General features: G+C 40.6%; 1 protein-coding gene across 2 annotated transcripts; it reads right to left on the reverse strand.

Annotated features, from left to right (window-relative positions):
* Positions 1-1,119: 1,119 nt before the first annotated feature.
* Positions 1,120-19,910, reverse strand: unc119a2 (unc-119 lipid binding chaperone a2). Of its 2 annotated transcripts, none has more exons than XM_084373709.1 (5): positions 19,613-19,910; positions 5,821-5,934; positions 4,443-4,533; positions 4,129-4,301; positions 1,120-3,685 (listed from the first exon to the last, which is right to left on the reverse strand). In XM_084373709.1, the coding sequence occupies exons 1-5, from the start codon at positions 19,869-19,871 to the stop codon at positions 3,573-3,575; spliced, it is 750 nt and encodes a 249-aa protein (XP_084229835.1). In that variant the 5' UTR covers positions 19,872-19,910; the 3' UTR covers positions 1,120-3,572. The 2 variants fall into 2 exon arrangements, with proteins under 2 accessions (XP_084229835.1, XP_084229834.1); XM_084373708.1 differs by having other exon boundaries at positions 4,443-4,542.
* Positions 19,911-24,100: the final 4,190 nt, after the last annotated feature.

Consider the following 24,100-nt stretch of genomic DNA (forward strand, 5'->3'; position numbering starts at 1 on the left):
TAACTGTTGTGCTGTACCAACGGGGACTCTGGCGCGATCATGTCCTTTTTAATCTCTTCATTGAAAACTGGAAACAAAACAATCGACACCAAAACATGTCGATTTACACTTTCGTTTGGATTAGATTAAAGATTAAACATTCAACTTTACACTTCCGTTTTTTGTACAGATAAAAACAAGATATAACAAATTTAGGGCTGCAACCAAATATTTGCGATTCTTTATTTTCACTATTAATCATTTAGTCTCATGTCATGCGAAGAAATGCTCGTCAGAATTTCCCAGATCCCAAAGTAACATCTTCAGATCCCTTCTTTTGTCCAAACAACAGTCCAGAACCCAAAATCATCACTGAGAAAGAAGAGCAGCTAATCCCAACACTTAAGAAGCTGGAACAAGAAAATGTTTGACATTTTTCGTTTAAATTGACTGAAACAGTTAGTCACAAATTTTGCACTCACATATCGAGACATGTAAATTGAAGTCTTGCACCTCTGCTTTCCTATCCAAGTTTAGGGAAGTGAGTAACTACTGAGCGTTCCTCTCACCCCTTCTTGACCTGTTTCTTTCTGTGCAGAATTGATGACGGCTGCGCGAGCTGAGCGAGAGACACACCCACAGAGACAAGATAAATACCAAGTATTTCCTATTCTGCGCTGAGTTCTCCCTCCGTAACAATCCTGTGCTGTTGCTTTGCGATTGCTCCTCTTGTACAAGATTAAACTTTGTTAAACTTCGAGCTGGCTCCGATCTCCTTCCTCTTGATCCAAACTATCAAGTAATTACTTTAACAAAAGTAGTTGGTTAATCTTCTTTAGATTGACTAATTGATTAATCAGCTAATTGTTGCAGCTCTGTATTTTTTCACTTTCATATTTTTTACTTTCAGACTGAGCCAGACTGGCTGTGTTCCCCTGTTTCCAGTCTTTCTGCTAAGCTTAGCTAGCCATCTCTAGCGCCAGCTTCACGATGAACGCACGGACATGAGAATGGTATCAACCTCATCGAACTCTCTGTAAGATAAGAAGCACATTTCCCAAAATGTTGAATCACCCCATTAACAACATTCTGGAAATAAAGCACCATCATGTGAACAGTGAGTGAGCGTCAAGACACTGATATTTTCAAAAAAGTCCCATAAATCTTTATTTATTTCACCTTTCTTCAGTCACAACAACATTTTTGAATTGTCAAAAACTTTACATCAGTTCAAACTTAATTTGTACATGAGTCACAATCGGTCATAAATACATCTGTTCTACAACATATCTGACATAACATTCAAGTCAATCTGTTTTATCTCTGATTAAGAGTCCCCTCCTGGTCATTTCAGGGCTTTTAACACATTTTGTCTCTTTATTCGCTGTAACTCACAATCAACAACTTGTGCAGGCCCCAAAGTCCAAAGTCAGATTTTAATCACTTTGAGCCAATCGACCATATTCACATGGCGGCCATTTTCCTCTGACATCACGCTTGATTTTCATCTTTTCAGCTGCTGATCAATCAGGAAGGTGTGATATGATAACACTCTGTCAGATTACCTAGGTTTATAGGACCAAGAAAACGGCAGCATGACATAATCCCAGCATTTGAGCTTCCCACCCTGAGCGTGACATCAGAGGAAAATGGCCGCGGTGTGAGTATGGTCAAAGACAATCTGAGTTTTTTTTGTTGTGTTGTTCTGACCACACAACAGGTGCATTCAAGCAATTTAATTTCAAGCGCCTGCGTTTCTTCACAGACCTGGCTCAAGTAGTATTTGCAGTGTTTGTTTTAACACACTTTCTGCAGCGAAAGTAGAATCACTTACTGTAACTAATCAAACACAGAGGCTCAACTGTCTTTCAAGTGCATCAGATCAGACATTATTTGAAGATATGCTCAAAAAAAGAGCAATTTGGATGTTATTTGAGTCAGGTTGTGTCTCATCGCAGACGGAGAGAAAGCAAACTGTGCATATTACACTTTAGAGGCATCCCAGGATAGTTCAGTCACTGATTCACTGTGTGATCTGTGTAATAAATGCCCTCAGATCAACACATTCAGGTCCAAACTCACTGGAATGTGTCAGAGCGACGACAATGAAATCGAAATGAGGCAGAAATCAGATTACACACAAACAAAAAAAGAAAAAAATACATGAGATTTAAGGGTGATTTATTCTATTAAAGGCGCAATATGTAAGAATTGACCTCTAATTCACATACCAAACAAATAGGGACAGCAGATCACCAGAGTGACTGTTAACTGAAGCTGACTGTATTCTGTTAATACATCCCTGACTGTAGCTCCTGGTAGCTCGTTAGCTCAGTTAGCCGTGCAGCTAGCTGGACGACCAGGGGAGTGTTGGTGTTTACATCACTAGCACAGGAGCTTTGAAGATTTTTAGCCCCTGGGCTAGCTGGTTAGCTTGCTGACTTCAGAAGATCTCTCGTCAACACTGTTATTTCTTCATTTTCTCACATTCTGTTGGTAACGTTACAAAAAAATCTTACATATTGCACCTTTAAACTTCTGCTACATTCCCAAATGTGACTGAAAACACTTACAAATCCAATTTTTCCCTTTTTTCCCCTCATATGAAGCAAAACTTTCACTTGGACACATACAGTTAAAGTTTTTAACGACTTCTTTATCGCCTAAACAACGTAACATGAGGCTGGGAAAGTACAGTCGGTGCACAGATGACAAAGTACGTTTATATGGTCATATCAGATCAGCTCACGTTTACAAGTCGTCTTGTTGTTGGCTCTGTGGAGATTTTGTGCTTTGAGCAAAGACAATAAACACACACGCCCTACGGTTTAAATACAGGTCACACAACTTGAGAAATAAATAAGGAACAAAGGGTTAAGAAACAGGAAATCTGATAAAATAAACATGACTACCTACTGCCTACTGTGCTATCACGTTTTCTGGAGATCTATTTGACCAGTAATCATGCTTCAAACTGACACGCGGACACAGACAGACAACCATACAAAGTACAGGAACACACACACTCCATAAAGCACACACACTCACTGAACCTTAGGAAATAAAATCCTCAGAACGGTTATTTAAGTCCTAAAAACACACGTTTTTAGATGCAAGTGTTGTTCCTAAAACCTACCATGTACAGGAATGAAAAAAATAATTTCTATCAGTATTTAAAGATACGAAGAGTTTTTTGTCTTTTTTTCACTTCATGACGTGGCTAGAGAGCGAAAACCATCTGATATTTCCTAAAAAGTTGCTGACTTGCTGGTTTATCATGTTACAAACACACTTTGTTACAGCGACGCCACAGCAAGCTGTGGACCGTGTGTCCGTGTGTGTGTTTGTGTGTACTCTGTACATGCTCTCACACACAGACACACACACACACACACACAGATTTCAGTGGACACATCTGCATTTTTCTGGGTGGCATCCTCTCAGCGGGAGAAAGAGAAAGAAAGAGAGAAAGAGAGAGAGAGAGAGAGAGAGAGAGAGAGAGACTACTGGATTGACAGGATGTTAACCCCACCAGTGATCATCCCTCAGGTGAGTCCATTCATCCACCTGCCTCTCGAGTCAGCGCGTCGTCTCTACGTCCCGCCGTTGTACGAGTAGTCCGCCTTGTTGTGCATCACCAGCTTATTGTCCACAAAGTAGAAGCTGTCGGACTGCGTCTCGTACGGGTGCAGGATCATCTCTCTGACTGTGAGCAGACACAAAAATGACGTGAGACGCCTTCAAGAAACTCAAACCAAGTCCAGTTGCCTTCGTATAGCACTTAGATATAACACGACCATGACTGAAATACTTCACCAACACTGTGAAAAGCATTTTTTAACTATTTCATGACATCCTTAAAGTGTTAAGGATACTATTTTGTGTGACTTGCAGGCAGGGTTAGGGTTAGTTGAAATAGTAGTACAAGTATTTCCCAGGAAAATGCTCTGGTGTAGAGGAAGTGATGACTGAACTGACAAAAAAAACCCAACACTGCTTAAAGAAGAAAAATCCAGACATTTGGGATAAGACACACAAAATTAAATACAAGTCCAACAACTGATACTTTAAGGTGGAGTCTGTGCCTCCAGTCTATCTTTGCTGTACATTATACAAAGCTGAAACTGCACCAATAAGCAGATTACTTACTGCTGTCCTCAGACATAGGTGGGAATTCGTAGATGTGTTCACACGTGTTCTTGCTGCTGGGCATGCAGAAGCCGAACTCAAAGTCAAAACTCTTCAGCAGCTTCTCTCTGAAGTAATGTCTCTCGATCATCCTGAAGTTTTCTATCGGCATGTCTCCGACTGTAAACTCGACGCTGGAGGGCCGAAGACAGACAGGCAGAAAAATGTGAGTGACGTGGAGAAATCACAGGGGGCAGGACAAAGAGGGAGACAGAGGACACAGGTGACGGTAACGCTATCCTTGTAGGTAAAGAGTCACACACGTTCTCACTTACGTGGCTCCAACTTGCCGCAGTCGGAGAAAAGCGGGGGTGAACTGGTAGCGGACAAAACGGCCAGCGTTTGGGTCGATATCCCTCTTCTCTCCTGCTTTGTCTAACGTAATGATCAGTTTGTGTGGGACAGAACAGAATCAAACGAAATGACATATTATTAGAGAAGGAGGTTTTTGCCTGACTGGAAACAAACATTCAACAAACGAATACATCGAACAACAACAACAACAAAAGACAGAATAAGTGAGAGGTTTATATTCCAGGTCAAGTCTCTTTAATTTGAGGAGAATAAACACAGATTCATTTTCCTAATTTAACTACACAATTGTTGACATACAGTTTATAGAATAACATCTTTCCGGTTTCAGTCTATATTAATTTTTAAGCCTGTACTTGTTAGCATTTTGGTAAATTGGCACAATGAACAGTATGCCGAATGAGCCATTTGCAGTTCCCGTTTACAGTTTATGTATGGATAAAACGACAGCTATCAAAGGATTACTTAAATGCTCAAGAAAACTTAAAAAACTGCTGATTCTCTGTCTTTTTCTATGATTTCCCAGCAGATTCAGAGACGCTTAATCGCATTATGAGATCATGGTGTCTTCAGAAAGTCCCACCGAATCGAAAAATATGTATATCATGTCTGCTTGTTTGGATTTTACTTAGTTGTGACTCAGAGGAGAGAGAAAGAGAGAAAAGTGTGATTTTTATGCAAATTGTGGCAAAGCACTTTAATTGCCTCCATGAGTTTGTGCATCACAGCTGCAGCTCCAACAGCTGACGGAGACGGACCAAACTGAGATAACAATGAAGTACCGGCATGCACCTGCAAGTTGCAGAGTGCAAGTTTATTTAGTGCTTAATGCTAAATGTGAGGTAAAGTAAAGTGTTACTGATATTGTAGTGTTTCTTGGCTGCTTGTTAGAGTGATTAAGCAGTTTTACTTTTTGGATCATGATGGGAATGTTTTAACTACATTTTCTATACTTAAAATTAAAAAATACTTTGTGGGGAGAAAAAAAAACCAAGTATAATCATCAGTGTGTCTTTTAAAAGGATGTTTCTGCAGGTTGCTGGATTCGTTTAGTGGATGTGTGCATGAAGCAGCTTTAAAATTGCGTTGCACTGCACGTTCATGAAACAATTCACCAAAACATTATTAGGCCAGTCATAGTGAGTGTTGACTAAGTTGTTGTAGTGGTATCTGCAGCGCCATTTTGGATTTAAAGGTCAGAGCGTGATGGCACCTTTGTTTATCGAACTGAGTTTGGAGTAAACGGCCACAGAGGTTTGCAGCCAAAAGTTCCCAGTCTTGTTTATTGCAGCGAAATCCAATTAAATGAAACAAATCCATAGCAGAAGTTGGGTGACTCGCCTGTGGATGGAGGTTTGGTGATTTCAAACAGCACTGTGCCGGTCTCCATGTCTCTGATCTTGAATCTGGTGAAATCAATGTTGAAAACGTTCTCCGCCGGGCTGCACAGATAATCTGAGACAGAGAGAGAAAGAGGGAGGAGAGTTACAGATTAGACTTAAAGTACTTGAACCAAAAATATCATATAACTTAGAAGGATTGAACCTCGATGCTTTTTGAGACCTAAATGTGTTCAAACCACAATTTGAATTGAATTTTATTTACTTGTTCTGTACTTGTACTGTTGTTAATTTTAACACTGATGAACTGAGCAGTTTGGTATATTTTGCAAAATCGTCCCCTAGAGGCAGGTTCAGCATATGTTTATGTTATAGATATTATTATATATTATATTTTCAAAGATGTGTCACTGATATTCTATAGCACCTTCAACAAAGTGCTTTGACAAACAAAGCAGAAGCAGGATACTCAGGAACAATTAAGACAGAAACAGAGCAATAAAGAGCAATAAAAAGATTTCATATAAGAACAATGGAAACATATAAGAAATGTTACATCAGTAAGTAATTACATAGAGTAAAATACAGGGAAAAAAAACAAAAAAAACTAGGAAGATAAAAATAAATGAATGAAATGATTGAAGAAATGGTTGTTAATGACTGGTAATAACAATCAGATAAATGTTATGCTGGCTGTTCAATGTATTACAAAAAACATGAATGTCGCACATCATTTACTACAAGGTCATTATATAGACTGACCCCAACTCTGACTGACTTCCTGCATCCCTTCTCCTATGACCCCACAGTGTCAACACCAAGAAAAGCAAAAGTAAAATAGCCTGAAAATTCGAAGTGTATTTAAAGTGCTATATAAATAAAGTTTTGATTTGATTTGATTTGATTTGAAAACAGTAAACAAATTCTCTTAACATGCACTAGTTGCACTGCAGTCAGGAAGCTGTAATCTGGAGAGCTGCTTTGCCTTGAATCCTCTCCATGAACACTCAACAACAGTGGCTGACGGGGATGAATGATGGTATCTTCAAATGAAAATATTCACACAAATTATATTCACATACCTCAAAACAAAAAAGGCTCTGCAGCAGTGAACGAAACATTCAAGTAAACAATAAAAATATAAATTTGTTTCCTTCAGTTTTGACTAATCGAACTTTCTGACAGCTAATATATAAGAAAGCTCCCTTTGAGCATTTTAAGTGGACACACACACACACACACACACACACACACACACACACACACAGTAAGAAAGAGGAGTTATTTTTATTCCTCTAATCCTTCCTGCCCTCACCAGGCGGTGTCACTGCTTATCAGCCTTCCCCAGTGGAGCAGACACTTCCTGCCTGATCCGATGATGCCACAGGCCGGCATGTGTAACTGCAACATCTCTACATTATCTCCTCTGAGGTTCCCCGTGCTTCACATGAGCTCATATGATGCTGGTGGATGATCAATACATTTTAAAACACTAACTTAGAATAACATTGTTTCATCACTGCAGGTCTGAGCAGCTTCGTGCCATGACACTCTTTTAGCTCACTGTCTGTTTATTTCTTCTTATTCGATGCTAACAGATCTGTCTCTGCATGTCCTCACACACACACACACACACACACACACACACACACACACACACACACACACACACACACACACACACACACACTGTGTCCACTGAGAGTAAGACAGCCACATCTGTCTGCTCGGAGACGGCAGTAAAACAGTGGAGACATGGACGCCTATCAGTTCAGAGGGGGATAATTGAATCTCTAATGATGGCAGCTCTGACTGGCCAATAAACCCAGCAGCTGTTCTTCATGACACATCGACACCGCGGCTTCCCACTAATAAACATGACAACTTGATATTTCCAGATGTTACCATCAGCACCCAGCTGTGCTTTCATGCATGTCATTGTTTCACTGTCAACATGAACATTTTTGTTCATGTTAAATTATTAGTTTAAGGGGCACTATGTAGTTTTGGAGACATTCAAACTCAGAATTTCAATATTTATAATATTTATGAGATAATAATACAAACTGAGATTTTCAGAACTGAATAAAACAGTATAAAACTGTGTTGTCCTTTAAGGTCAGTTTATTTATTCAGTCATGAGAGAGCTGATTAAAATGTGCTACGCAATTCATCAAATATACATGTAAACAATCATTGACGCTGATATTGCAATAATAAATGTCAGAAAGATGATCAAACATTAAAGGATAAGTTCACCTAAAAATTGAAAATTCAAGTTTCGTAGTTCACTTAACATTTCTGGAGCTTCATAACAAAACAGCGTTTCAGCATCTCCTAAACAACTAAAGTAGACGGGGACTTGTTTAAAAAACAAACTGAAAAACAAACAGTTTATTTTGGTTGTTAGTCCCCATCTACACGTCACAGCTAGTGACAAATGGTGATCAGTCTTTAAAATCAGACATGCTACTGTAAGTCCTGAGCCTCTTTTATATATTTTCTCTAAACTTTTCCCTTTGTACAAGCTTTTGGAAATGTTTAATATAAGCTTTTATTTATATAGTTTTCTTTGTTTTTTAAATTGTATTTTACCTGCTATAGAAAGGTGCTATATTAAACATTTTTATTTATTTAATTATTTAATAACTTTTGAAAACAGACTTTCTATAACACTTCACAATTAAGGATAAAATGAAAAGACACATAAATTGGCGGTTCCAATGTCAATAAAAAAAAGTTAAAATGAATCAGACAACAATCAATTGGAGTTCAGTAGCTGAAATCAGGACAGGTGTTTTCAGACATGTGCCACGACCTTCACAGGCGCCAACTCTGCTGGAAACTACAGAAACACGCTGGTATTTTAACAATCTCTAGCAGCCAACATGACAAGGAAAATAATGGTAAACAGTGCACGCTTCAGTACTGTGCGCCTTTAGCTGTAGTTCCTAAATGTGAAATATGAATGAGATAATATGTAGGTCAGGATCATTCAGGATGAAAGTGTTTTCAGTCACCTGTCTGCTCTACTGTTTTTTTATTTCCTGTGGGATGTTTATTCCTACATTAATTCTCCCTGGAGGATTATTTACAACCCTCCCTGCAAGTTGTTGTTCATGTTTATGTATTCATGCTGCAGCACGCCTGAAGTAGAACCTCAGCCTGAAGTCACAGCATGTTGTCAACACCAGTTACTGTACGAGCTGAGGGCTCCTGACAGAGCTGATCTGATTCATTGAGACACTGTGATGCCTTTGCTCCTCTGTCAGTCTGAATGCTGATGTCGGCTCTTCTCAAGTCATCAGCTCCGTGTAAAGCGCTGAACACACTGCTGAATAACACCTGGGGCCGGATTATGCCTTTTCCTCACTCGTGAACTGGTCTTATAAGGGAAGAATATGGGGATGATTAATCATTCATCGATTAATCAAACAAAACAACAAACAAAGATGGTACTTGCTCATCAAATATATCAAAATAAGATACAAAAACACAAAATGATGTCACTAGATTTCAGCCATTTAGGAGCCTCAGGATGGAAATGATTTTGTGGGGCCAGTTGTTGAATAATGAGTAGTAGTAAAATACAATCAACACTGCACCCAGATGTTTAATCCATTCATGGATAATTGTGTGGGTGGAAATGAAGCTTGTGCATGTGCCAACATATGAATCTCCATCCACAATTATTCACGTTTATAGAACAGAGACAGGCGCACACACACACAGCTTTAAAAACCAGACAAAAACAGAGTGCGTACACATTTTTCTGTCTTTGTGTGAAGCCTATACGCAGTTATAGTCTTGAATGTGCACACACACACACACGAAACAAACCGATAAACACCCTCAGCAGCCACACGATCTTAATTAATAATATTCAGCATCTTTGGCTGCAAGGCGTGGGACCAATAAAAACAGGTCTACTTGTGTGTGCATGTGTGTGAGCAGAGGGTACGTCTATACACATGTGTATAATATGCTGCACCACAGCTGGTGTCCTTTTGCTAACCTAGTGCCAACAGTCACCTTTGAGCCTCTTAATGAAGTCCCATGAACACAATGAATTTGAATGAGAGGTTTTCTCTGTGTGTGTGTGTGCTCTCACTTCGCCTCACAAAACCTGAGGTGTTGTTGTAAAATACACGCAGTCTGTTACCTCAGGTCACATTCACACACACACACACACACACACACACACACACACACACACACACACACACACACCCTTCTGAGGTTAACTTGCTGCTAGAAACTAATGAAGCCACAAACAGACTCCAGCTCATCACAGTCAGCTCTCCTTCTGGGCTGTGAGAGTAAACACATCCACACAGGCTCTCTGTGTATCTGTGTCTGTGTGCGTCTGTCCCTGTGTGTTTGAGAGAGTGTGTTTAGGACTGTTTTGACCCAAAGGCTAGTGAATTCAAAGTGTGCAGTGAAGTGTCAAGTCATGATGCGACACACTAAGTTAAAGCTGAGCCTGAAACAGGAAGCTCATCTGCAAACCACTTCTTCAATGTTAACCAACGTCAGCAGCTTTGAACAAAGTCGGGCCACGACTCCAGACTTCACATCCTCGTCACTTGACACGTTTCTACCTTCAGATCTTATCACCTTCACTTATAATGGCGACATATTTGTGTACATGTCTTGTCTAATGAGTACAGTAGCAGCATGTGTTCTGGTGATATTTTGGTGCATGTCTGCGCACACGAATGGCTTTCTGCACATTTTCTACAATGGATGTTGACACAGAACCTAAATTATACTAAAAGACAACACCCACCCCACCCACAGTATGTTCACCCTGCTGCCATCTGACAAAAAATACAGAAGTATCCGCTGCAATACCACCAGACTACGAAGCAGCTTCAGTCCCCAGGCTGTGTGACTCCTGAACTCATCCTCAGGGCTAGCTGGTTAGCATGCTAACTTTTATAGATCTCGGCAACACAATACATACAGGTCTTTGACATACAGCATGATCAGAACTGTTGTTTTGGACCCTCCTCCACCCCATTCCCCTCTCGGTCATCATATCCAGTGCCCAGGTTGAGCTCATCAGTGACCACCTCATCACATCCAGATCCTCAGCCATTCATCTTCATCCCACCGCCACCACCAGTGTTGAGGCTTCATCAGGGGGTTTCCTATACAGCTAACTGCTTCACCTTCCCTTTTAAAATATTAAAGACGTCACGATTCGGCCTAATCACCAAAAACCCATATTTCTCATCTGATGTGCACACAGAAATAAAAATATTATTTATTCTCTCAGAATGGAGTCTCCCCTGATTGAAATATTGTATGTAAATGATAAAAGTGACATCATCACACTTAAAATCGCCTTAAAAGTTACAGCAAAGATGAATAATTTACAGCTGATTTACCAAAGTCAACTCAAAGAGCAGAACACAGAGAGAACGAGACACATCAGAGAATTAATCAAACTTTCAATCCTGCTCTGTTCTGTCATCTTTCCGCTGACATCCTTCCTGTCCACTTATGCAGATGTGTCAGGACTCACCAGTTTACAGCCAGACTGGGTCAGATCCACAGTTCAACAGAAACTGTACCACCTGACCTAGATTCAGCCAAAATAAACAGTCCTGCGCTCGTTTTAGCAGTTCACCCAGATAACGGTGGGACAGGACGGATCTTAGGAACCTTTCAGCAGGATGATTTAAGATCACTGCCACATGAAACCATATTAAAGGCTTATGAACACAACATGCATGCTGGCGAAAATTACAGCTGACAGTCATAATGGGATCTAGATTTGGACTGTCCCACTTGTGCTGCGGACTGAAGTTTTCACCTCACTGCATTTAGGATACATTTTCTGAATGATGTAAGTTTTATTTACAGTCTGGGCTTATCAAGCGATGTACAACATGAAAGTGAAGGAAGCTGGCATTCATCAGGTTGAAATGAGCAATGCGCGACAAGTTTGGTCAGTTCAGAGACTTTGATGAACACTCGTACATGTAAGTCTTAAAAGAAGATAAGATTATGATAAGAATGTTTGCGTTTCAGTTTAGCGATTACACGCATCACTCTCAGGTTTGTTTCAGCTGCAGGTTACTTTATTTTTCCCAGCATGAATGGCTCCATTCATCCCACATGAGCTGTAAGCTTCCCTTCAGCTCAGTAAGTGCTTCTCTACCATATACAACACAGTCATCTCCTATTCGGCTGGACCTCTGCCACTTCTCTGGCATGGAGCCGTCTGTCCTATTAGCATGGAAAACATTTTGTCTCCTGCCCACCCTCTTGCTCAGCTCACAGCGGCAGCGGCAGGTTCAAGAGCATCACACGTGGACAGAAACGCGGCTGATTTCCACTCATCGTGTCTCGACGAGGGTCCTCAGACTCTCTCACAGGCGCTAACATGTAATTCGCACTGCAACGTGACAATCGCGACGCTGCTACAAGTACACGTCATGAAAGCACCAGTATATTTACACCGTGATTCATTATGTTATGTATAATATATAAACAAGCTGGTGAGAAAAGTCAGAAAGAAAAAGCAGAAAAAAATGGCAGGACATAAATGTTTTATTAGCTACATATTTATGTATATTTGTATATGTATTTGTATATTCAAGCTCAATATATTTTCGTTGTCTTTGATTTTATTCAAGTTTTTATTTATTTACAGGATCCTTGACACAACCCGCTACAAAGAGAGCCATGCCGACAACGTTTTGAAATATTGATTTCAGTTTTTAAAAATCCAGCACTGGCCGAGCACTACAGAGTATGAAAATAACAAGGCCACTATCTGATAAACCATACAGTAAAACACAACAATGAAAATATTAAATGAAGGGCCCTGCTTTGGTCTGTCTTAGTAAAAGGGGATCTACCGGTTAGGTGGGAGGAGGAAGGCACTCGGGTCCAGCACAGCTCACATCGTCTAATCCGGTTTAGTTTCTTGTATGAAGGCAAATCCAACTAATCACTGGAGGGAGGGAGCAGGGTTAAAGCAGCGAGGGGAAGGGAGAAGATGGGGATGAAACGGCGGTAGCTAAAGTGCGTGTAACCTCCCTAACATTTGGTTTACATGAAATTTGCCAAATTACAGGGGGAAGAGGTGCGATTTCATCACCATTTTACAACTTTTTTAATTAGTGTGAGAGCCAGAGGAAGATTTTGTCAGCGTTTGCAAAACATCCTGCAGATTAAAATGCAGAAGATTGTTTTTGAATCGATATGGTGATGATACAGAAATATAGCCAAAGTAGCAGCGTGGCTCTGCTGATGGCAGTGGCAACTAGATGGGCACTCGGTAGAGTGCATACCTCCGCCAAGGCCCAACACTCCACTTTAATTCAATCAGGTCTGATCCATCTTTAAATCTGCAAGATCCAGATTTTTATTTTGATGTACTCGCTCATAGATACCCGCCACCTAAATAAACCTGATTTTTTTTCATCAAGATCCACGTATTACTCTCTGAGAAATTAATGAAAAATGTAGAAAAAGACCCTGAAGAGAAGGAAAAATGTATTGTATCCAACCCTTTATCCAAATCTGCACCATTCTGGACTGAGACCCATCCTCCATCCAAGTTTCATTGAAATCCATTCAGTAGTTTTTGTGTAATCCTGCTGACAAACCAACGAAACATTACCTCCTCGGCAGAGGTAATTAGCACTGAACTCCCATCATGATATATGGTAAACATTATACTGTACCTGCTAAAAATCAGCAAGTTAACATTGTGCATGTTAGAATTCGGGGTGGGAATGACAGAGTAATTCACGATACGATATGATTCACCACACGTTGCCCACGATAACGACAGTATCACAGATACAGTGATTCTGCAGTAATCGATAAATTGCAATACAATCATCTAATGAAATATCATAATATCTGTCAAACTGAAGAATACTAAATACACAAAATGTGCAGAGTCTTAGTTTAGTGCCTCTTTATCACACACACTGACTGCAACTTAAACCGCATGTTTTAATAAAACATCCCGTTTGGCGCCAGCGTATCGATAATTGTATCTCGAGAGGAAGTTTATCAATATTTAATCCCACTCATAGTTAGCATGCTGATGTTGGCATTACTGAAGCAGACTGTGCTTCTAGTACAGTCTCAAAGAGCTGTTAGTGTAGCTAGACTAAAAATCACCGAATGTTTCACCAAGCTTCTGCTCAAAGATCAAGAGTTTGAGGTCAACTACCTATGTCTTGAAAAGGATAACTGGTGAAGCATTTTATTCATTGTTATATACGTTATATAACAATCAACACCACAAAATGTTGCCTTCATTCATTATAAAAGGACTTCAGTCACCATGTCCTCAACACATGAATGCGTGTTGAACAAAGTTGCAAAGTTAACTTACTTTTTAAATATCCAAAAACTCTTAAAAACTCTTGACTTGAATGCAGCAAGTTAACTATGTTTGGGCGTTATTAGTGTACAAAAAGGTAAATGAACGACACTTAAGTTTTAAGTTTGGATCATTTAAGATGATGCATGGTCCCCTGATGCAACTGAGGTACAAGATTATTTAATTCTGTAAAAATGTAGACATTAAGTCTATCGGAAACTTGTTCTTTCTATAACGTCTTGGGTTTTTGTTGTCTGAAATTCAGCTCAGTGTAGAACAAACCTGATGTGTTGAAGTTTGATAGCATGCCGGTGTAGAGGAGTAACACATCTCGTTGCTGCCCTACTGACCTGATTTCACCTGTTGATGACCGCAGCGTCATGGCAACAGTGCTGTGATAAAAATAATGATGGTTTTTAAAATCAGGGACAGTGACTTTCAATGTAGAACTGCAGCTCACAGCAGTTAAACATCAGACTTACGTTTTACACATCTTGCAGTTTTCCTTCGTTTCCTGTCAAAAGAGGTTTAAAAATGTTGAGTGAACGATCAAATTAGGGGGAAAGAAGGCTCTGAAATTATCTGAGTTCTCTGTTGTCTTTGTAATAATGAGAGGCAATATCTGTGTTGGACCTTCCCTTATTATATGACCCATCTGTGTCATCTTACAATGATCTTGACAAGCAAATAACCTGGTTTCATCACCTGACAACACATTTAACTTCTCAGTACAGAGCGTTTAACTGCATCACATCTGCAGCAGCACGCAGCTAAAAGAGCCCAGGCCGACAGCACTTTGAGTCTGAGTGGGTTATTTTAGCTCTGGATGCTTAATAGACCTTGTGGGTTGTAAAACAGAGTTTATGCTCACAGATCACTCGGCTTTTTAGCTTTCACACCAAAGACCTCACCAGTCACAGGCCGGTTCACACAGTTGTGTTTTATGCTTCTGACACAAAAATACGTCTCTCCACTGTGAAACCTTAAAAGACACTCAGGAAATGTAATCTAAAGCTGTGAAACTACATCAGTGACCTCTCAGATAAGACTACATTTAGCACCGAAGTTGAGGTTCTGAGCTAAATTTCTGTCATATATTTTAGAAATTGACACTGAGCAGAAGCAAAGCTATGATTAAACACCTGTTAACACACATACTGTAGCTATAAAATACACTTGTGCCTGACTGACTGGTATGTGCCTGTTAAAATTGTATATAGGAACACCTTTGACAAGAAAATAGTGCTAGCAATGCTCACAAGAAAATCATTTACACTTCAAGTAAAACTTGCTAAAACTAACTAGGAGTTAAATCAAAAGTACTTAAAGTAGCCAAAAGATGTTTAAAACTTGATTACCACTTCATCTTCTCCTTTTACTGTACAACCAGGCCTCTACCTCACCTGTTTTTTTCCAATGGTGGGACACAGGAACTACTATTTTCATTAGCAATGAATCTAATAATTACATGAAATGTCAAGTTGTTTTGTCTGACCAACAGTCTGAAACCCCAAAATATTCAACTGACTACAATGTCAGACAGAAAAAAAGCAGCAGATCACATTTCAGAAGCTGCAACCTGAGAGTTTGGGGAATTTCTGCTAGAAAAATTAGTTCTCTAGAATCAAAATTATTGCAAATTAATAATAATAAAAAAAAAAAAGATTTCCCAACTCAAGACATGAAACAAGGTTTTTTTAGATTACTTTTAAACTTTTCGGATTAAACAATGGATTTATCTTATCTTCACTCCTGTTTATCAGCCTGACTGCAGCAGCGGTGACCTTATGAAACACACCGTCACCTTGACTTTTGGATTTCCCTGGGTTTGAACATTGTTGGAAACATTTGGTATAATGTTAAGTAGACAGCACAAATCAAACTGAAGCAAACTGTTTGTTCGGGCCTTAAAAGAAACAAGTGTCTGTAGAGGAGCCTTTCTTGCAGCTCTGTTTCCACACTGATACGACAGATTAAGATTCAGTTAAGAACATAAATTTGGATCAGATCAGTCAACGGAGCAGAAAGCCCGTTCTGTCTAATCTTTATCAATCTCAGCAGCTTGCTTCGATTACCAGACTGATGGAGCACAAAATGATTCGTGGCATTTTGAATCACTTTTAAGTCACTTTTCTAAGAACATATCTGAGAACAGATGTCTCAGTGTGACGTCTGTGATCCAAGCAACAACCACCGTGTACTAAAAAAAGAGTTTTTGACTTTTTTTGACTCAGGATTGTCGTCAAGTCAGAGCTGAGCTGTGCTGAGTGTTGTTGGTTGTGTATCATCCTCACTTAGAGAGGGAATCAATTTCAGCCACTTGAGAGCGTGCAGCAGCAGCAGCGGCGGCGGCATGAAAAACAGAGACAGACGAGTCACAAAACAACACAAGGACTTGAGAAGGAGGAAGAGCTGTGCTTGTTTCCTGCTTTGTTTGACCACAAGTAACAGTGTCAAGCAAGTGTGTGTGTGTGTATGTACATATGTTCTGTGTAACTCATCAAGTGACAGCACATCTACTCTGTTAAACAGGTGAGCAGAGAAGAGTCGAGGAGGAAGTGTGTGGGAGAACAGAGAGCACGCTCCGCTGCCTGTAAACACGGGGAGATGCTTCACGTTGCCGTAGTGATTCAAGCGTGTATCCATGTTGCTGTGGTGATTCACACATGCCTCCTCTTGCCTCGAGCGATGACGCTGCGAGGTAGGAAAGTGAGAGTTTCCAAGACCATAACAAGGTCCAGCGTGGGAGACGGAGTCGTTATGTTCCTGCACGCGTCGCTGGGCAGCTGGACAACGATCCCTCACTCGGGGGACGTCACTAACGAAAGACTCACACGTTTGTCTGCTCCCGTTAAAGGACAATTAAAGAAACTACCAGACTTTACAGTGACAGTCAGTGAAAGAGGAAGCCGAGCCAAAGGATGTTCCCACAGCTCTTCCTCTCGTCAGTAAGCTGTGATTATGCTGGACAGGACAAGCTACATCTCGTTCCTCATCACGACTTCCTGTTTTATCTCGAGCTACAAAGTAATAAAAATAAGGAATAAACGTAAGATGAAAAATACGATTTGAGCGAACGTATCCTCGCTTGCTAATGACGTCTCCCAGTCACATGTGCAAGTGTGTCCACTAAGGACGCTGACAGATTCTGCTTCAGTACGTGCATAAATAAATAAAAATATTTGCCTGAACACTTTTTAAATAGCTGGGAGAAAATCCAACACAGTGTTCGTATGTCATCCCTGTAACCATGTTGTGTAAGTAAGTAAGGTATTATACCGGCCTTTAAATAGTCAAATGCCCTGCTGGGCCACCTGTTAGCTAACTACTGGTTTAAGACCTGAGTTGGTGATAGATGTAGGCGTTCTTGTGCACATAAGAGCTTCCTGGCTGCTATCCCTCCCTGGGTTTCTCTATAAGAGGCTTGGTTGAGATTTACAGGTGTGACATAATTAAAAAACAACTTCATTAAGTAATCAGCAGCTTTTTTGTTGCAACATTATGAACGAGCAAAGTTAGCTAGTTATGAGACTTGTCACAAGCGGGAGATGAGGCCTTTTGCACCGAAAATGTAGCAGCTCTACTTGAGTTTTAAGACTTTTCCTCAACATTACTTTGAGAGACAAGTTGGATTGAGGTGTACAGAAAATGGAAATTACTGTGTTGTCACAGGAAGACTTCACATTTAAAAAGACCAAAATTCACTAGCGCTCCAATCTGCAAATCTCTACTCTGACATTAAAGAAAATCAAAAATGAACTCAAAGCAGTTTTGATATTAAGATGTCTATGTATTGTGTTGCAGAGATATCCACAGAAGTTAGCATGCTAACCTGTAGCCTCGGCCCCTCTCGATCCAAAGCCCCTTTGCTAGCTGTGTAAACACTACGCGCCCCTGGTCACCGACCTCCCAGTCCGAACCACTAACTGCACGGCTCACTGAGCTAACTAGCTAACGGCAGCAACAGCTAATCTGGTGATAAGCTGCCTCATTTTTGCTTTGAGTATTGAGGTGGCTAATTCTGAGTACTCAACTATTACATATTAAGTATAATATATTTCAGTGGTACGATGTGAAAGAACACAACTCAATCGCCAGAATAAATGTCGGCAATGAATGTTTCTGGGTTTCTTTACATTTTTTTCTTCATCACTTGTTTTTGCACTATGTAAGTTCGGTGAGAGGGAAGGATCACAGCGTTACATACATAATTACCACAACATATACGTTTTCAACACATAACACTGATATGAAGTAATGAGTTTTGTTTGTAGTTAGCACCTACATTACATCTGATGAATTATTACAGACCTGGGATTTACAACAGCGGTGTTGCACTCAGAAACTGTGGGGTCATTATTTCTACATAATGTTGCTTTAAGTGGCAACATTTTATCCTGACAACTTAAGTACTGTACTTTTTGTTGTTGTTGTTCTGTTACAGATTAAACTACTCAACAACAACAACAACAACAACAACAACAACAACAACACAAATAATGTAGTTAGCTCAACTAACTGCAGCACTAAAATGCTACTTACACATGAATTAATCAGTCATAGTAAAGAAACAATTTAATATATAACTACATAACAGTCACAGGGGCTGTTTTTGTGCAAAACAAATTTTGCAAACTTTTGTTTTTTGTTTTTTTGAGTATGTTTTGCTGATAACATTTCTGTGCTTTTACTTGCATTTCGAACGCAAGACTTTTAATTGTAATTTACTTTGCCATTGTGGTATTGCTGTATATTTTGTACTTGCTTGACGGACATTATTGCTATTTCTACTTAAGTAAAGTAAAACCACTGATGAAATAACAAACTCAAACTCAGCGTTTGAAGAACACTTCAGCTGAGTTGAAAAGGGTCTTTTAGCAATCAGCATAAAAAACAAAAAACAAACTGAGATTTTGGATAACGAACAGAGCAGTGACGGCTCAAAATAATAATAAAAGCCCTCAAGTGAAACACTAAATAATCCAAATATCCCATGGAGAGGAGTGAAAACCTCTGCGCTGAACTGAATATGAACTCATGCAAAGGAAGCACATAAAGGGTTTTTTGAGGTGACCTCTCGGTCACCCCATCACCTCACTCTGCACCTTTCTACTCAGATAAAATCACCCTGAAGTGAACCCATTCTTGTTTTGCAGCCTTCAGACTGCACACATGGTGTTTCATCACTCACCACCTCCATGACTGTGTGCTAAACTTAACCACCTCCACAGGTCCCAGGGCTCCTGAGATGGATGTCTGATGCACATCTGCAGACAGGCTGATGCTCTATCATGTGTTTAAATTAGAGCCGGGCCTGTGTACATTACATAAATATAAGGGGACACGGTGATGACGTGATGCATGACTCATAGAGGAGCTGGAATATCTTCAGCACCTTTTGTCACTCAACACATCGACACAGCAGCAGTGAACTTACTCTCTGTGATCTTCTGCAAGCCCAGAACATCCTCCGGAGTGATGACCGCGCTGGCGAGCAGGTCCTCCTCCGTGGTCACCGGGACTCCCACGTCGGTCGAGTTGCAGCCTTTCTTCACTTTCATCGCCGCCGTTTGCTTCGGGCTGCCGGTGCTGCTGCTGTCTGTGCCTCCGGTGTCTCTGCCTGGATTATTACCGGCAGGCTTCTTAGCGCTTGATGGGTCCTGGCTGTTGCCTCTGCTGGTACAAGAATAGCTCATTCTCCGCTCCTCCTCCTCCCCCTCTCCTAACCCAGGGCTTCCAAGACACAAAAACAGTTGCCTCCCTCTCTCCCTCCCTCCCTCCCTCCCTCACCGAAGGATGCACAGTTGCTGTCTGTTATCCGGTGCTTAATTCAAATCCGCTTCGTCTTTATGAGCCCGCAGTCTGTCCTCCGCATGCAGACGGCCCCGGCTCTCCGCGGCAGGGCGCAGTGTGCGGGCGCAGAGCGGGCTCCTCTCCGCGGCTCCTCTGGCGCAGCTGCTCTCTCAGACGCTGGTTCGCGTGTGTCAAGTGAAGCTAGAAGTCTGTGGGAAATAATCTGCGGGGTTTTGAAATTGAAAAAGAGGCGGCAGATGGCCGCGGCTGTCAAGGAGGAGGGGAGGTGAGGGGAGGGGAGGGGAGGGGAGGGGAGGGGGGAGAGTCTCAGACGCAACCGACGAATGCGCGTCCCATCAGGCCTGTTTGGTCTGTTTGGTCTGACCCGTGAGCACAATGAGGTGAAGTTACTCACAAACAGGGCTGACCCTGCGTCTGTCTTCCAGCTGTAGTGTCAGCAAACTTTCAGGAGCACACTGACTGACCTGCAGCCTTCAACTGTGACTCTGAAGAGTTCAACTGGACCAAGACAATGAGGCATAAACACAAGGAGTATTATAGTCAGCCTACAACAGGTGTACATTTGTGATTGGATAATTGGCTGAGCAGGATTTCTGATCTATTGGATAATGAATCCGAAGGTGGGAGTTGCCATAACAAATGTCCAAGTGCCCATTGTAGTCCCATCAGCCCCATCTGTTGCAGATTTACCTTTGTTTAGGTTCCCCACCGAGCAAAAACACACCCAAAAGACTGTTCAGTGTCTTTGTCGATGTTGAATAATGTCTGTAAGGTTTTTTTTGATGGCGTTGATGTCCAAGTGACATCCTGACAGGGTCCAAAATGTTTTTACAATGTAATTTTAGACGACCAGATTTTCCTCCATCCAGCAAAAGCTAAGGAGAGGATTCAAACTCCTGGTCTCAACCTCTGTAATTTAAATGAGGTGTGCACTTATCAGCTATCCTACAGACCAAGTTTTGGTCATCCAACCTTGGAATATTAGCCTACATGATGAAGGTTGGATGACCAAAACATTGTATGTAATAAACCTGATAAATAGCTCACCTGGTAAAGTACATGCCTCATTCAGGTTACTGAGGCTGAGACCAGAGGTTTAAATCCTCCCTGTACTTTCTGCTGCATAAAACCTTTAATTTTGAACCACAAGAAGTTCTTTAGACGTCTGTGTCTGAAGTTGAAAGGATCATCATTATATTGTAAAAACTTATTTTTGATTTTAACTTTAATGTCACTTGGTGAATGCTGCAAAGACATCGAAAAACCTTTCCTTCTGGAGCTCCACCGGACGTCTTTTCAACGTCTGTAAAGACGCTGTATTATCATCTTTTGGATACGTTTTTGGGTTCATTTTCTTTTTTCTCTATCGTCATAATGCTGTGATGCTCTGATTAGGGTTTAGGCAAAATAACAAACATTTGGAAAACATCATGGAGTGGCTTAAAAAATGGCCTGCACTGTAAAATCTGACCAAGTGACCAAGTAAAGTAAATTACAGTATACACAGAAACAAAGACTCAAACCCAGAGAAATCTGTAATTTTATTCAAAAATGGTGCGTTTCATTTTGTCACCTTTAGCTACAACTTCCGGGAGTGAGTCAGAGATTGAGGAGGGAAGTCAGCAAATGTGACTACACGTAACATGAATAACACTGTAATATGTTGATTATTCTGTGAACATTTCTGCCTGAGTCACCTCAGATAGATTTTAATCTGCAATGGTGGTTGCTCAAAAATGAAGACAAAAACTCCCATGACCCGTTGCTATTTACATCTTTTGTTTTGTTTTGTTTTGTTTTGTTGTTTTGCTGAGAGACGCCTAGAGGCAGAAATGACATACTGTGCATCTTTGCAGAACAGTGAGTTGCTTAGGTCCTGACCTCTAGGACAGGGTGATTTTCTTTCAAGTCCTCAGAGCTTTAGATTTGAAATCCCATTCAACCAATTATCCAGTGATTGCACACGTGCTCTCGGTTGACATGTGTTTCATGCCTTTGCAGATTTGGACTCTTGTGAAGACACAGTGTGTTTGCACATTGAGCCCTAGTCCTCTATTGCTCTTAGAAGTTCACAGTGATTTTATAGCCCTCAATAATCGCTCATAAAATATGATAAAAGCCTCACCGCTAAATTATAAAATTTCTTCTTTCACCACTGCTTGTGTTGTCTTAGTTACCTCTGCAGCCCCACACACCAAACGTACATTATTTTTAAGATAAATTTAAGATAAAAAAACTACACCCTGACAGCTGCATTGAAGGAAAAAATCTCTCTCTCTCTCTCTCTCTCTCTCTCTCTCTCTCTCTCTCTATATATATATATATATATATATACACACATATATATGTATATATAGCATATATAGCTAGAGAAGCTAAAGAGAGAGCAGAACGGAAAGAACTGTGTGAGGTTTTAATCCTATTTCTGTCTCTCTTTCACTCTCTGCTGATGCATGTCAAGCCTCTGCATGACTCACTGGAGATCTCAGTCACACATGACTATCCATCACAGCTCTGCGGTGGCACTGTGTGTGGTGATAACAGTGCCAAAACAGCTGTAACTGCAGCAGCCACAACAACAAAGCGCCACTTAAAACAAAGGCCTGCCCACATGTTCAGAGTGTACGGAGATGAGCAGGATTGAATCTTTGTCAGCTACATTAATGTTCCACATCTGAACTGAATGACCCTCGAGAGCTCGTTAAGAGTGAGACGATTCACTAAATTAATCATCCTAATAGATTTGGAAACTGAGGGTTTGTGTGGAAATGTTGCACCCTAGAGGCAGTGTGCATTTACTGCAAAACCTCGTTTAGATTTTGGTTTGTCCTTTTCTGGGTAGCAGAGGAAGAAAAAGTAATTTTTGTCGCTCTACTGTATTTTGCCCCCCAGTGTGTAATTTAATTCAGATTAGATTAGAAGTGACTGCAGTTGTTTTAGTTAGTCGTTTACAGGTTCTTCTGGCTCAGAAGGTGAATGAAATGAAATCACGTCAAAACTTAGATATTTAATTCTCAAATCCACAAAAGCCCTGCTTGGAAAAATAGGATTTAAGAATTTAAGGATTGCTTTTTCTAAACATATGTAAAGAGAGATTTTTAAGTTTTAGCTTTTACTTTCCTGTCATTTTGTTCATCAGTGTGTGTGTCTCTGAGTGTGTGTGTCTGTGTGTGTGCGCTGCAGGGTGGGTCAGTTAAACATGTATAGAAGAAAGTGAAGTTGTGTTATGTGTGTGACATCTGTATGTACGCACTGAGAGTCGACTATATGGTCACCGCGGGCTCTTCACATTGGCCTGCTGAGTTTGCTCGTCTCTTTGTCACGTCTGAGCTGCTGCTGCTACCATCAGCAGAAACACACACACACACGCACACACACGCACACATACGCACACACACAGACGTATATGCCTCTCCTGACTCACATTCTGATCTGAACAAATCCACTTGGATCAGGAATGCGCTCACAAAAATAACTTTATTGTGATGTTATTTGTAATATCCTCACACGTATCTCTTCCTCTGCTGTAGATACAATCAGGGAATTACACGCACACACACAGACACACACACACACACACACACACACACACACACACACACACACACACACACACATACAGACAGACAGAGAGTCTGGGCAATGTGCTGACCTCAGTAAGCCATTCCTAAATGTTTATTGTTCAGAGGAGAGAGGAGGGTGCACGCTCAGTTATGTACCTACCAGTTGCTCTTTTTGTTTTGTTCGCTTACTTTAAAGGTTCACTGTGTAGTTTGGGGGAAGAAAGATCTTCATTGACTGATTTGTATACCTAAACAGACTAAATAAACAAGCTCTCTTTGTTTTCATGATTGAATAAACTGAATAAACAAACTGACCTTATAGGACAACACGTTTTCATACTGTTTTACTTTGTTTATATGTGGCGGACCCTGCCACCTTTCTAGCTTCAAACAGTGTTCTGGGACCTCATTTTCCTCTGAGAACAGCTAAATATTTCTGAATTTGTATTATTACCTCATTAATATTGTTAATATTACAATTCTTTTCCAAAACTACACAGTGCCCCTTAACAACACACAAAGAGCATTGTAAAATAACGTAAAACACC

This window comes from Pagrus pagrus, assembly GCF_965226575.1.
Source record: "Pagrus pagrus genome assembly, chromosome: 14".
Classification (NCBI taxonomy): Eukaryota; Metazoa; Chordata; class Actinopteri; order Spariformes; family Sparidae; genus Pagrus; species Pagrus pagrus.

Coding starts and splice junctions, on each gene's coding strand:
- unc119a2 (XM_084373708.1), bottom strand. CDS start 19,871: ATGAGCTATTCTTGTACCAGCAGAGGCAACAGCCAGGACCCATCAAGC. Junction 5,935..19,612: donor CTTGCAGAAGATCACAGAGA/GTAAGTTCACTG, acceptor TCTCTGTCTCAG/ATTATCTGTGCAGCCCGGCG. Junction 3,686..4,128: donor ACCTATGTCTGAGGACAGCA/GTAAGTAATCTG, acceptor GTCTGCTCACAG/TCAGAGAGATGATCCTGCAC.